This window comes from Danio rerio, chromosome 20 (assembly GCF_049306965.1).
Source record: "Danio rerio strain Tuebingen ecotype United States chromosome 20, GRCz12tu, whole genome shotgun sequence".
Taxonomy (NCBI): domain Eukaryota; kingdom Metazoa; phylum Chordata; class Actinopteri; order Cypriniformes; family Danionidae; genus Danio; species Danio rerio.
Genome location: NC_133195.1, coordinates 34,521,910 through 34,533,630, shown reverse-complemented (window position 1 = coordinate 34,533,630; position 11,721 = coordinate 34,521,910). Strand labels below are relative to the sequence as shown.

Sequence of the window (11,721 nt, the reverse complement as noted above, 5' to 3'; positions counted from 1 at the left end):
ACACAGCGCATTCCCTTTCAGCTGCAACCCAGTACTAGGAAAACCAGTAAATGAAGGCTGTAAAAAAAAAGCAATTTAAAAAACAACAATCATCCTATTGAACATAAAAATCCCAGTTGAAGGAGCACACAATAACAACAGTACTATAAATAGAAAATAAATCCGTGTTTACAGTATTAGTAATGAATGTTTTTTAGTAATTTAGTCAATTTTATTTATTTACTTATTAACTTTTTAGTTAAACCATTTTTATGTTTTTTTTTTCAAAGTACACTGTGTATCTGTTTGTGTGTTTCAATGAGGATACAAACAAAAGAAAATAATGTACAATCCACTGATCAAACAAAATAAATATGTAAGATATTAGGGGAAACTAAAGCTAAAGTCTTTGGTCAACTATGATGTACAGTACTACTGAATGTACGGAACAGTAATTTACTGTATAGCCTCACTATTTTTTCATCATGCAAAAGCTTTCTCCGTAGTATCCATCAGTTATAGCACAAAGAACTGTTTTTTGCGTTTTAAAGGCAGGGGGCATCATAAGACTGGCTGCGGCGCTTCTGACTGAAATGCACTTCCAATAGTAGAGCAGCAGAGAGGAGACACGCGCTCCTGCGCAACCCGCTCACAGACCGCAGCCTGCCGTTACCTCCACACCGCCGCTCGCGCACCTTTACCTCCCGCGGTACTGACAAAAATAAAAGTCACAAAGTTCTGGCTTGATGGATTAATACTATACGGAAATAAATCCTTCCTCTTATTTTTTTTACGAAACGCGATGCCAGGTTTTAATTTACCTCTAACTCTGAGAAACTGACAGTTCTGACAGCGCGTGCCCAGATTCAAACGCGTCTGCTCGCCAACCGTCGCCTCACTGAGGAAAACCGATATTTGGCTTCGCCAGCTCGATTACGCTGCTCGGCAAACAGTGGCAAGAAGTCCGAAACCACATGTGCTCGTCTCCTAACGCGGTTTTATTTGTCTTCTGCAGGGAAAAGAGTTGGCTTTAAGCCGTACTGACAGACACAAGGGAAGGACGCTTCCATGAAAACGCTGGAGAAAAAGACCACTGGAAATACACGCGGTGCGTAAAAATCACATTTATTTTTGGACATTGCTGTGCAAACACTTGAAATAAACGGGAGGAAGATGTAGTCTTCGTGGATGGTGTTTATTGTAACGTTAGGCACTTTTGACGCTAACGTTAATTGTCACCGGTGAATGGCTCTTTAAACGCGGCGTAGAGGGGCGGTATTGTGGAGTACATGGCGATGCCAAGTTGAAGGGTCTCGACATTGTCAGCATTAATAAACGCTGAAGAGCCCAACACGGTGTGTTTAACACTTATGGCCTCGTGGATATTTTTCAAACACCCTCTGCTATCAGAAAGAGGAGAGAAATACTGCATGAAGATGACAAATTGACTGGAATGTTTACTTGAACCGCGGGCGCACGCGCTTTCAGTCACCTGCTCACAAAGGTAAACGCACCTTTCCTTTTAAACGCCGTTCAAAATGATGACTAATGGACCCAACATCGTCTACGAATGGCTAAAAACCCTTCAACTTTGCCAATATGTCGAGGCGTTTGTGGATAACGGATACGACGACTTGGAAGTTTGCAAACAAATCGGAGACCCTGACCTGGATGCCATCGGGGTTTTCATTCCGCACCACCGCCAGCGGATTCATGATGCGGTGCAAAGGTTAAAAGATGACGATAGAGAGACGGCTACCGGGCTTTATTTCACCCTAGAGCCGATGCCCCCGGTCTCACCTGTATACACGAGTCGCATGGCAGAGCAATATGAGTCAAGGCTGCGGGGCTCCAGGTCATGGACAGAGCAGAGCAGTGATAGAGCCGCACGCGGCGTGGGGTACATGGGGGCGTCCAGGAATCTGACCCTGGGGAACCGCAAGGAGCTGGAAATCTACCCCAAACTGAAGCTGAAGATCATGATCAGGGATAAGCTCATTAGGGACGGGATAAACCTTGCCAGGCAGCCATACTCTAATAAGGTGAGTTGCTCTGTTTACTTTTTAAATAAACCACGTGGCATATCGTTCAGTTTTAAATGACAATTTTAAATAGCCTCAATTCGAGAAAAACACAAGAGATATATAACTTCATGCGAGTTTTTATCCATGTGATCAGCAATAGAGGCTATATGGCTCGGATACATGGAATATGGGATGTTTGATGACTGGAACATTGCCCCAAACTGGTTTTCAAAATGTAAACAACAGCTTACTGACCGAGTTTTAGACCCACCCTTCTTTTCTGATGGCTCTCCGGGATCAGTAGGTCAGATAGCATTGATTGGCCTGTGCAGGAAATGGCATCACACAGCATATACCTGCCATTCAGCATAAGATAATGCCTGAACCATCTCCATTCTCCACTTACTGCTTGAGGACTGTGTCTGGTAGTTGAAGGTTGATAAAAATGTGAGAGAAACAGAATGTTTGGGTAGTATGTGTTAATTTTGTAACAGTTACAAAATTGCAAATCAAGTGTTCATTATTAATATTTATTATAGGGATTTAATGAAGGGGCTTTGCTTGAGGTAGGACTGGGATTTAGTTGTACACCAAAGTTTGAACCACATAATTTACTCTATGAAAAAAAATCTGTAGTTCCCTCAGCTGGTTTGTAAAATGAAAAAGTAAACCATAAAGAACACCCGCACACTCTCCCATTCACACACACACACACACACACACACACACACACACACACACACACACACACACACACACACACACACACACACACACACATTATATATTAATTTACTTATTTACTATCAAATTCACATACACCACATGTCTTTGGACGGTGAGGGAAGCCTAAGCATGAGTAGTAAACCCATGTAAACATGGGGAGAACATGCAAACTCCACAAAAATAGGACTAAAACCAGGGACCAGCCATTCTAACCACTGAGCTATCTTGCCACCTTTTGATTATTTTTTAAATTGGTTTCTGACCATAACTTCATAATAAAGTGAACTCATGCTGGATTGTGGGTATTTTCTGAGACTTGTAGAATATGACCATTGTACCGCCTGACTTCAGCAGATTCTTACATGGTTCATTCATTTATTCATTCATTCATTCATTCATTCATATTCCTTTTAGCTTAGTCCCTTTATTAATCAGGGGTCGCCACTGCGTAATGTACTTATCCAGCATATGTTTTTTGCAGTGGATGCCCTTCCAGCCACAACCCAACACTGCGAAACACCCACCCACTCTTGCATTCACACACATACACTACGGCTAATTTAGCTTATTCAGTTGGCCTACAGAACATGTGTTTGGACTGTGGGGGAAACTGGAGCACCGGGAAGAAACCAACACTAACACAGGAAGAACATGCAAACTCCACAGAGAAATGCCAGCTGACTCAGCCAGGACTGGAACCAGCGACTTTCTTGCTGTGAGGTGAATGTGCTACGCACTACGCCACCATGATGCCCGGTGCATTCAATTCATGTAAAAAAAACATTTGTGAGTTTAAAAACTAGTTATGTTTGTTCTTTAAACTATTTAGTTTTTTTGCAGTTAAAATAGAATGTGTATAATAAAAATATATAATAAAATATGAATGTGATTTGCAGCACCTGCTTTAACTGAATAAAACAGACTTTTTTGATAATTTAGTTGATGAAAAGTCAAAAAGTACAGAAACAATAACGAAATTAATCCTCAAAATAATAAAATAAAATAAATAAATATAATGTAGTTAGGGGCTGCAGGTGGCGCAGTGGGTTGCACGGGCGACTCACAGCAAGAACGTCACTGTTTTGAGTCTCAGGTGGGTCAGTCGGCATTTCTGTGTGGAGTTTGCATGTTCTCCCCCAGTTGACGTAGGTTTCCTCCGGGTGCTCTGGTTTCCCCCACAAGTCCAAAGACATGCGGTACAGGTGAATTGGATAAGGTAAATTGTCCACAGTGTATGTGTGAATGAGTGTGTATGGATGTTTACCAGTGATGGGTTGCAGCTGTAAGGGCATCCACTGCGTAAAACATATGCTGAATAAGTTGGCAGTTCATTCCGCTGTGGCGACACCAGATTAACAAAGGGACTAAGCCGAAAAGAAAATGAATGAATGAATTTAAATGGGTTATAGTCATTATACGAAAAGTAATAGGCATTAGAATAGGATAGTATAGAAATGTACATTTAAGAGTCTGGAGATGTAAACAGTTTAGAACAGAGTGTAATGTTGTCATCATAAAATAATTGCAGTTTCGTCATTGCACAAATGCAGCTAAACCTTTAAAGAGAGTTCTTTTGCAAACTTGGATGCTATATTTTGATTAAACCAGTTTCTCTTTCCTCTGGATCATAACATGTAAGAGTAATTAAAATTGTTGCCTCATTTTGTATAGTTTGCAAAGTGTAATTGTGTTATAAGTTGTAATTGCCCCGCATGGCTTGTAATCACTTATCTATTATAGATCAGTGCCTGTACTGTATCTCTCAGGTTAACCCTTTATGGGGCTGTTCACATATGTTGTCCAAAACCACATTAAAAATATGATGCATGCTTTTTCCTTTACTGATTTAAACGTATTTCTGATCTCGTGATCCTCTGCTGTTCCCTACATGCACGGCATGGTCAATTTTCAAAATAGTTCAACATTTGCCACTGTGTGGATTAATATTGAATGTGTCATTGTTATTACTTGGGGTAAGGTTTAAGAGTAGAGTAATATGCTGGTGTTTATCTGCATTGCTTTATTGCATTCCTGCATTGGGCTCTCACATACTCTTTGCTACTTCATAGCTGTGGTAGGCATTTCTCGCAAATTAGCTTCATGCTAAGGAGGGCTTTGGGAGCAAGTGAATCACTGAATGAATCATATGGGAGTCGAGTTTAAACATGTTTTTTTTATGGATGTCAATTATTACAGATTTTCAATACTCTTCAAAATGCAATGTGTTGTGTTCAACAGAAAAAAGTACCTCAAACATGTTTGGAGCAAGTAAAGGGGGTGTAAACAATGACAGGATTTTCGCTTTTGAGGACACTATGCCTTGAAATAATTTATTTAATGATGGTCTTTCACTCCGGAGATGTTGCTTGCTGTACTCGTTTGGGTTCATTGAATCTTAACAGTTGTAGCAAAAGTCAACAAAAGAGTTTAAAGGCTCATTAGAGTCAGTCTGTTTCAGAAAGTTCCTTGTATGTGTCTGTTTACTTTGAAACAATAAGCTGACAGCATATGGTCCCTCAGGCACTCATTGAACATATGCTTGGACAAAATGAACTGCACAGTTGTGTGGAGCTTTCAAATCGTTGTTGATTTATGAGGCAACAGTGTTAAATTGGGGAAGTAATTGTAATGTTTTCTGTTCCCGTGCGATTGAGAGATGAGAGGCATGTAGTGCTGACATTTTATGTCAAAGCTGCTCCTGTGAGGTTTCGGTATAGGCAAAAAAAAAATGTGTAATGATGTATTTGTGTAGCTCTCAAGATTGTATTTCACCAAGGCATGGGTGAAAGTATTAGCTGATGGTATTCTTGGTTAATATTAGTCTCATGAGTTCCTAGCCATTGTATAGTATGGCCATTGTGAAGTGGATTTTGAGAAACTCTTGTTGCGGTCTAAATGCTGCGGTGGAAATGATTTACTTGTCCTTGAGGAGAAATCTTCTGTGGTCTGTTGAATAAACGAAGTAGTCTGCTGCAGATGTACAAACACTTATTTATTTTATTAGACTAACCTTGTATAATTACGTGCTGCTTCTATTAGTTATTCCAATTTAAAACCCACATTAGCTTTCCTCACCTCTCACTGAACTGTTTGTCCACAAATAGATTACAGTAGTTTAATGGCTTATAGTGGTTGTTTTGTTTATAGCTAACCCATGAAAGCTCTCTGGGAGTTGCTCTTAATAGATCCTTTGGAGTGCTTTGGAATGTTGTCCCCTCTCACGCCAGACCATAATCCTTTTCATGATGCCACAAATGACCTTAAGGAAGCAATAAATACCCATAATATTTTCCACTACACTAGAGGTTTATTTATTTATTTATGTCTTATCGGTTTTACTGACATGGTAGATCTGTTAATACACACAGACACAAACACACAATACTGCCCAAGTATTTCACTATTCTGTTTTTTTAAAAAAATAGGTTATGTTCTGTATCTAGCATCATGCCCATGCTGACAGCACATGTAATCCTACATGGCCAAACTGAGCTCTCTGCATGGAGATAATATAAGGGTTCACTTTTTTTTTTTTTACGCTTCAAAGGTAAAAACCACAATCACAGTAACTCCTAATTTCAATGTCCTTGTGAAAAATTATTTCCTATCCACAACTCAAAAAATATATCTACAAGAAGCCTGTCATTTAGAGACCCTCCCTGTTTCTGTGTGTTTTCTGCAGAAGCATCGTGCCCCTTTGAACTAAGCCAACTTCATTTTAGATGCAGTCACATTCCCAGGCAACATATACTTTGCAGTAGATTAGTTTTAAACTTAAAACTATCTCACTCACTCACTCACTCACTCACTCACTCACTCACTCACTCACTCACTCACTCACTCACTCACTCACTCACTCACTCACTCACTCACTCACTCATTCATTCATTCATTCATTCATTCATTCATATTATTGTAGAAGATTAGGATGTCAAAGGTGCTCTTTTTTATGCAAAGTAAATGTGTTCATTGGAAATTCAAAGCAGAACATTGCCTGTCAAGTGAAAATGCAAATGTTAATTTCAGAATGGTGTGCATGAGGGCTCCTGACCCTTTGTTGCCACTATGGCCTACTATGAGTTTTGTCAATTTTGCACTGACGTGGATTTGAGAAACCTTCTACTATCTAGAGTATGTGCATTTTTGACCTGTCAGCAAGGAATAAAAATACAGCGTATTTTCTAGGTAGGAAAGGAACTAATGCCAGTGTCTTTGATGCAATGCTTTTGAGCTATATTTCAATATGGTGCATAGAGAGATGTATAAAAAAAAGCAATTGGAGCACTTGCATATTGCAACTCATTTTTTGATTACATTATATAATCGTAGTATTGAGATTTTACAATTGTTGACATTACCATTTTCTGTCAATGGAAATCATAAATCTGAATTCAGATTTATTAAAAAAATCTGAATTAGACTGCCTTTAAATCCTCCACAGTCCCACAGGCTTCAGGTCTATTAGACAGGCTCTTTTTTATTCTAATTATTTAAAACACACCCCCCCCCCCAACCCACAAACATTTCACTTTTCTTTAAGGAACTTCAGTCAGTTTCTCATAAATCAGCCATGATTGGGAACTTAATTGTTTTATTACTGCTATGGATTTTATGTGGACAGTAATACACTACAAGAATAAATTAACAGAAATACTGGCAAAATGCTAAAACACTCACAGTTGAACACTGTACTGTCTGTAATCTGGGGAGAAGGAAGAATAGTGCTGCAATGTCTTGATATGGTGTACAAAAATGAATTGTAATATGTGAATGAGTTGTGGAAAACAGCTAAATAACTTATTATTTAGAAAATATTTATTATTTATTTATTTTTTAACATATTAACATTAACTGAAATTGGTGCATGCGTCACAGAATGAGTGAATGAATGAAATCGGTGCTGTTTCTCAAGATGAAAGGCGATACATGCAAATTAAGTTGCATGATTTGAAAACATCAAAATATTCATAGCCACCAAATTAGCTTTTCTATGAGAGATTTTTGTATGGCTGTATGCATTATTTGTTTCACTGGTTCCATAAGCTGCTGATTTGTGTTGTGTGCATGCGTTTGTGTGTATGCGCGCTTTTATTTCTTAATTTGCAATGTTTTGCTTAAAAGCTCAGTTGTTTTAGTTTTAGTAAAATTGGCCTTGACAAATTCCCATTATGTTTATTGTCTGGATGTTTATGATGACTCTGCAATTAGCATGTGGCAGAGCAATTCTGTCAGTGAGCTAAAATAACCCACCATACTGTATATCTCATAGGACATATGTACTGTTTACAACAGCTGCATGTAAGATGACTGTCGAATTTCACCATATGCCACAAACACACTCATGTCATGTGTTAACAGCCAATCTCTAGGCGTATATGTCAAAGAATGATCCAACTGGGAGATTTTATTGTTGCTGCACATTCTGGTAAGTTAATAATTAATGCAGGCAACCCTAGACAGGCAGGAGGAGGAAAATAATGAAAAGCATGTACATAAGTACAATGAACTAAAAGAAGCATTTTAAAAATAAATGCATGGATGGTTTATTGTTTGTTAAAGCAATTAGTTTAAATTTATTCACCGTTTATGTGATGTTTACTATGCGAGAGTGCAGTGAGATCAAAGATCGAGTTCTCATTTTTCTCTCTTTTATGGCTGAACATTCTTCCCACCTGTTTTGGAATTCTTTGAGACTTCCCTATATGTTGCCATGGTGACATTTACATAAACACATTCCAGCAAAGAGAGGAAAATGGAGGCTGATGCCATCTAATTACCTGAGATTAATGACACTCTTTGACGGGTTTTGCGCAGGAAACCTTAATTCGGCTTTAATCCCTATTATAGCGTTATTGGTCACATTAAGGCTTGTGTGAGTGAGTGTGTCTGTTGTGCTGTTGTGCTCTTCTTTTACAGCAAATTGAATTCTAAATCCATATGCTGTTTTCTTTGATTTTTGACAAGTGTGATGATGATGGCTGATTTTCAAACGGTTTCTGTTCAGCATACAGAAAACGAGGCAGGACAGAGGAAATAGTATGGGGATGTCGGTTGCTATGACAACATTTAATGGTAGTTTTTGTGCTGGGATCGTGGAGAGGTGGTGGTTTGTGGATTTTTACAATTCAAAATGTTTATCATGAGATTAGATTGGTAAAACTATTTTCGTAGAATTTTTGCTGTCATGACTTTCTACATCCTTTTCAATTTTTCATATTGTTATCAGATTTTCTGTGTTTTATGGAGGTTTAAACACTGGGAAGAGTGTTGTCTGGAATTTTTCCTGACTGGCCATTGATCACAATACTGGACATGTACACAGTCTGTGCCATAGACATATATTTTATTTTTTAATTAGTTTGACACATTTAAACATATCATTGACTACATTTACATGGACATCGGTATTCTAATTATTTACCTTAATCTGAAAAAGACAATAATATGATTAAGGTGTTTACATGAGTTGCTTTAAAAATATTTAATATTAGATTATTTGAATAGGAAGATTTGAATATTGAATAGGAAATGATTTGAAAAGGGCAGAAAAAAAATGTCATCATCATCACAGTAAATAGGAAAAAGTGTTCTTTTTTACTTCTTTTGGTGATGGCAAAGCGGCACAATGTTGAGAGATGTTTCAGAATGTGTCACGCAAGCTAACATGAGCATGCTAACTACCCACCAGGCAGTGCACTACAAGTAGAAAAAGTCTGCAAACTAATGAAAGATCAGTGAAAACCCCCAAAAAGTAAACAAAGACTCATTTAGAGCTACACGTTTTTTTATCAGAAAAACAAGGCATTTTCAGGTGATAATTTCAGTAAAATCTGAAAGTTGATTTATGTTACACAATTGATTGAGAAACATAGTACATTGTAGTGCATGATTTGTTATAAATTGTTAGTGGCTAGTAAAAATATAGAAGTGATCATTTGAAAATGTAAATACTGGCAGAGATTTATAGAAATAAAGAGTTGCAAATTGAGTAAGGTTTTTCTATCCACCTTGTAAGAATTGAAATATTGCAAATATTCTGATATCTTTGACAATTCAAAACATGAGCTGAAAACAGAGACTGGTGACTTCACAACCCACCAGGGAGGAATGCGGGAAAAACCAGTTCCTGCTGCATTTGCATCTGAGTCTGCTTCATCCCCCCAACTCACACATATGGTCATTTCAATGTTTGAATGTTCTAGAATTAACCAAACTGACTTTAACTATCATGTTTGATATCATTTGAAATGTCTCAGTGCGATTGGTACAATGGTCTCATTCTCTCAGAAATAGACATAATCAGAACAATAAATATATAACTTCAGGCATCTTTTGAACCACTGTGAGGGGTGTGACACTAAGTGTGAATGCCTTTTGTTATACATTCACACCCCCTTCCTTGAGGGAATTCTCGGATTATTTAAGGTAAGGGCTAAGAAAAGCTCAAGGCGATTCTGCCTAACCAGATCAGCCCATAACATGGGGTCTGCCCCATGTTATGTATATTTCAAAGTCAGGAATGCATCTTTTTCATCTTGGATTTATCTTTGATAATTTGATGTTTTATATTGATCGTTTATGAATTGACTGATTGAATTGGCATAATACATTTACCTGACTAATAAATTGTTATGTTTTGAATGATTCAAACAGAGTTCGTGTTATTATCTTTAGTAGATTGTGGTAATTTCATAGCACCACAAGCCCCTGTTCAGGTTAGTAGCGGACTAGAACACGGTAGACGGAGCATTGCGGCACGTTACACGATGTCTCTAGAGCTCCGACTAACAAATTGGCATTTATTCATGTATACTTAGGCTGTAAAAGGATATCTAAGGGGATAGTCCTTCACCCGATAAACTTTTAATACTATTTAGATAGTATAGTGATTATTCAAAGTTACTACTAGTTTGAGTACGACTGGTCTGCTTAATTCTATAGTAATGATCGTTATATGACTAAATAGCTCTGTCTGATTTAGGAGGTAGCAGACCTATGGGGACCGCATAAAAAATATCCTAATCTGAGTAAGTAGGGTTCTGCCTTTTTAGGATAGCGGTCAATCGCCCCTGTTTAGTGACCAAGACTGACATGCTTGTGCTTAAGAAATTGTATACTCGGCCGGTACAAGATTCAGGATGTTATAGAGATCCCAATGAACGAGAATAACATAAAATGATGAACCGAAGAGAATATTCAATCATAATCTAAATTAATGTGAACGGAAACAAAATAACCTTCTCAATGTTTTATAATTGGAGTCAGATAAAACGAGGATAAACATATTAATATTCTAAACCACCTCATACTAAAATTGGAGTCAGATATGAGTTAAGTTTAATATAAATCAACATTGTGCACTGGAAAGACCGAACATGCAGTGAACCTTCATCCACCATTGGATACCGTCATTGGACCAACTGGCTGGACCTTACAATTTGGCGAACCCGACGCGATATAATTTTGGCGAGTTTTAATCGCAAGATACTTTTTGTATCAACATTTTTTTTGCTTATCCTGGAAATGGATTATTTTACTCTTGGACACACGATGGTCATCAGAATGAGAACTCTTCTGAGTGGATTAAAGCTGAACTTCTAACCACAGAGTGGGTAAGTCTGTTTTCATTGCTTCATGGCATGGTAGGGAAAGTCTCCATTTGCATGAATTGTGTGAAACAGGAATTGGAAGTATCAGAATAATCTAGATAATCATCTCACTGTGAAATCCAAGTAAATGTCCTCCAATATGGAGTGGAATACTTATAATGAGTATGATCTGTTTACATTATGGACTGAAAATGTTGAGCCTGTACTGTACAAACTCACTAGAAAAGGCCTCGATTTGGACGCTACTAGTGAGGACATTTCCATATGGTGGAAAACAGTGGGCATCAAACAAAAGAAATGTAAACACAAAGAATTAATTGAGGCTTTAAATTACCTGAATGCCTCTAGCATACGCTATAACCTAAAAAAGGTGTTTGCAAATT

The 11,721-nt window shown here is 37.9% G+C and overlaps 2 protein-coding genes across 8 annotated transcripts in view; both read left to right on the top strand.

Moving 5' to 3' along the window:
- The window catches only part of LOC141379311 (uncharacterized), a 701,133-nt gene that overhangs the window by 353,879 nt on the left and 335,533 nt on the right, over positions 1 to 11,721 (top strand). The window lies entirely within an intron of this gene.
- Positions 631 to 11,721, top strand: part of sash1a (SAM and SH3 domain containing 1a) — a 315,826-nt gene continuing 304,735 nt past the window's right edge. For all 7 annotated transcript variants that reach the window (XR_012395552.1, XM_068215463.2, XM_073932581.1 and 4 more), the window contains exon 1: positions 631 to 2,021. Coding sequence is in view for 6 of the 7 variants with exons in the window: in XM_068215463.2 (XP_068071564.1) it covers positions 1,518 to 2,021 (504 nt within the window). In the remaining variant the exon portion in view is untranslated. The remainder of the gene's footprint in view (positions 2,022 to 11,721) is intronic.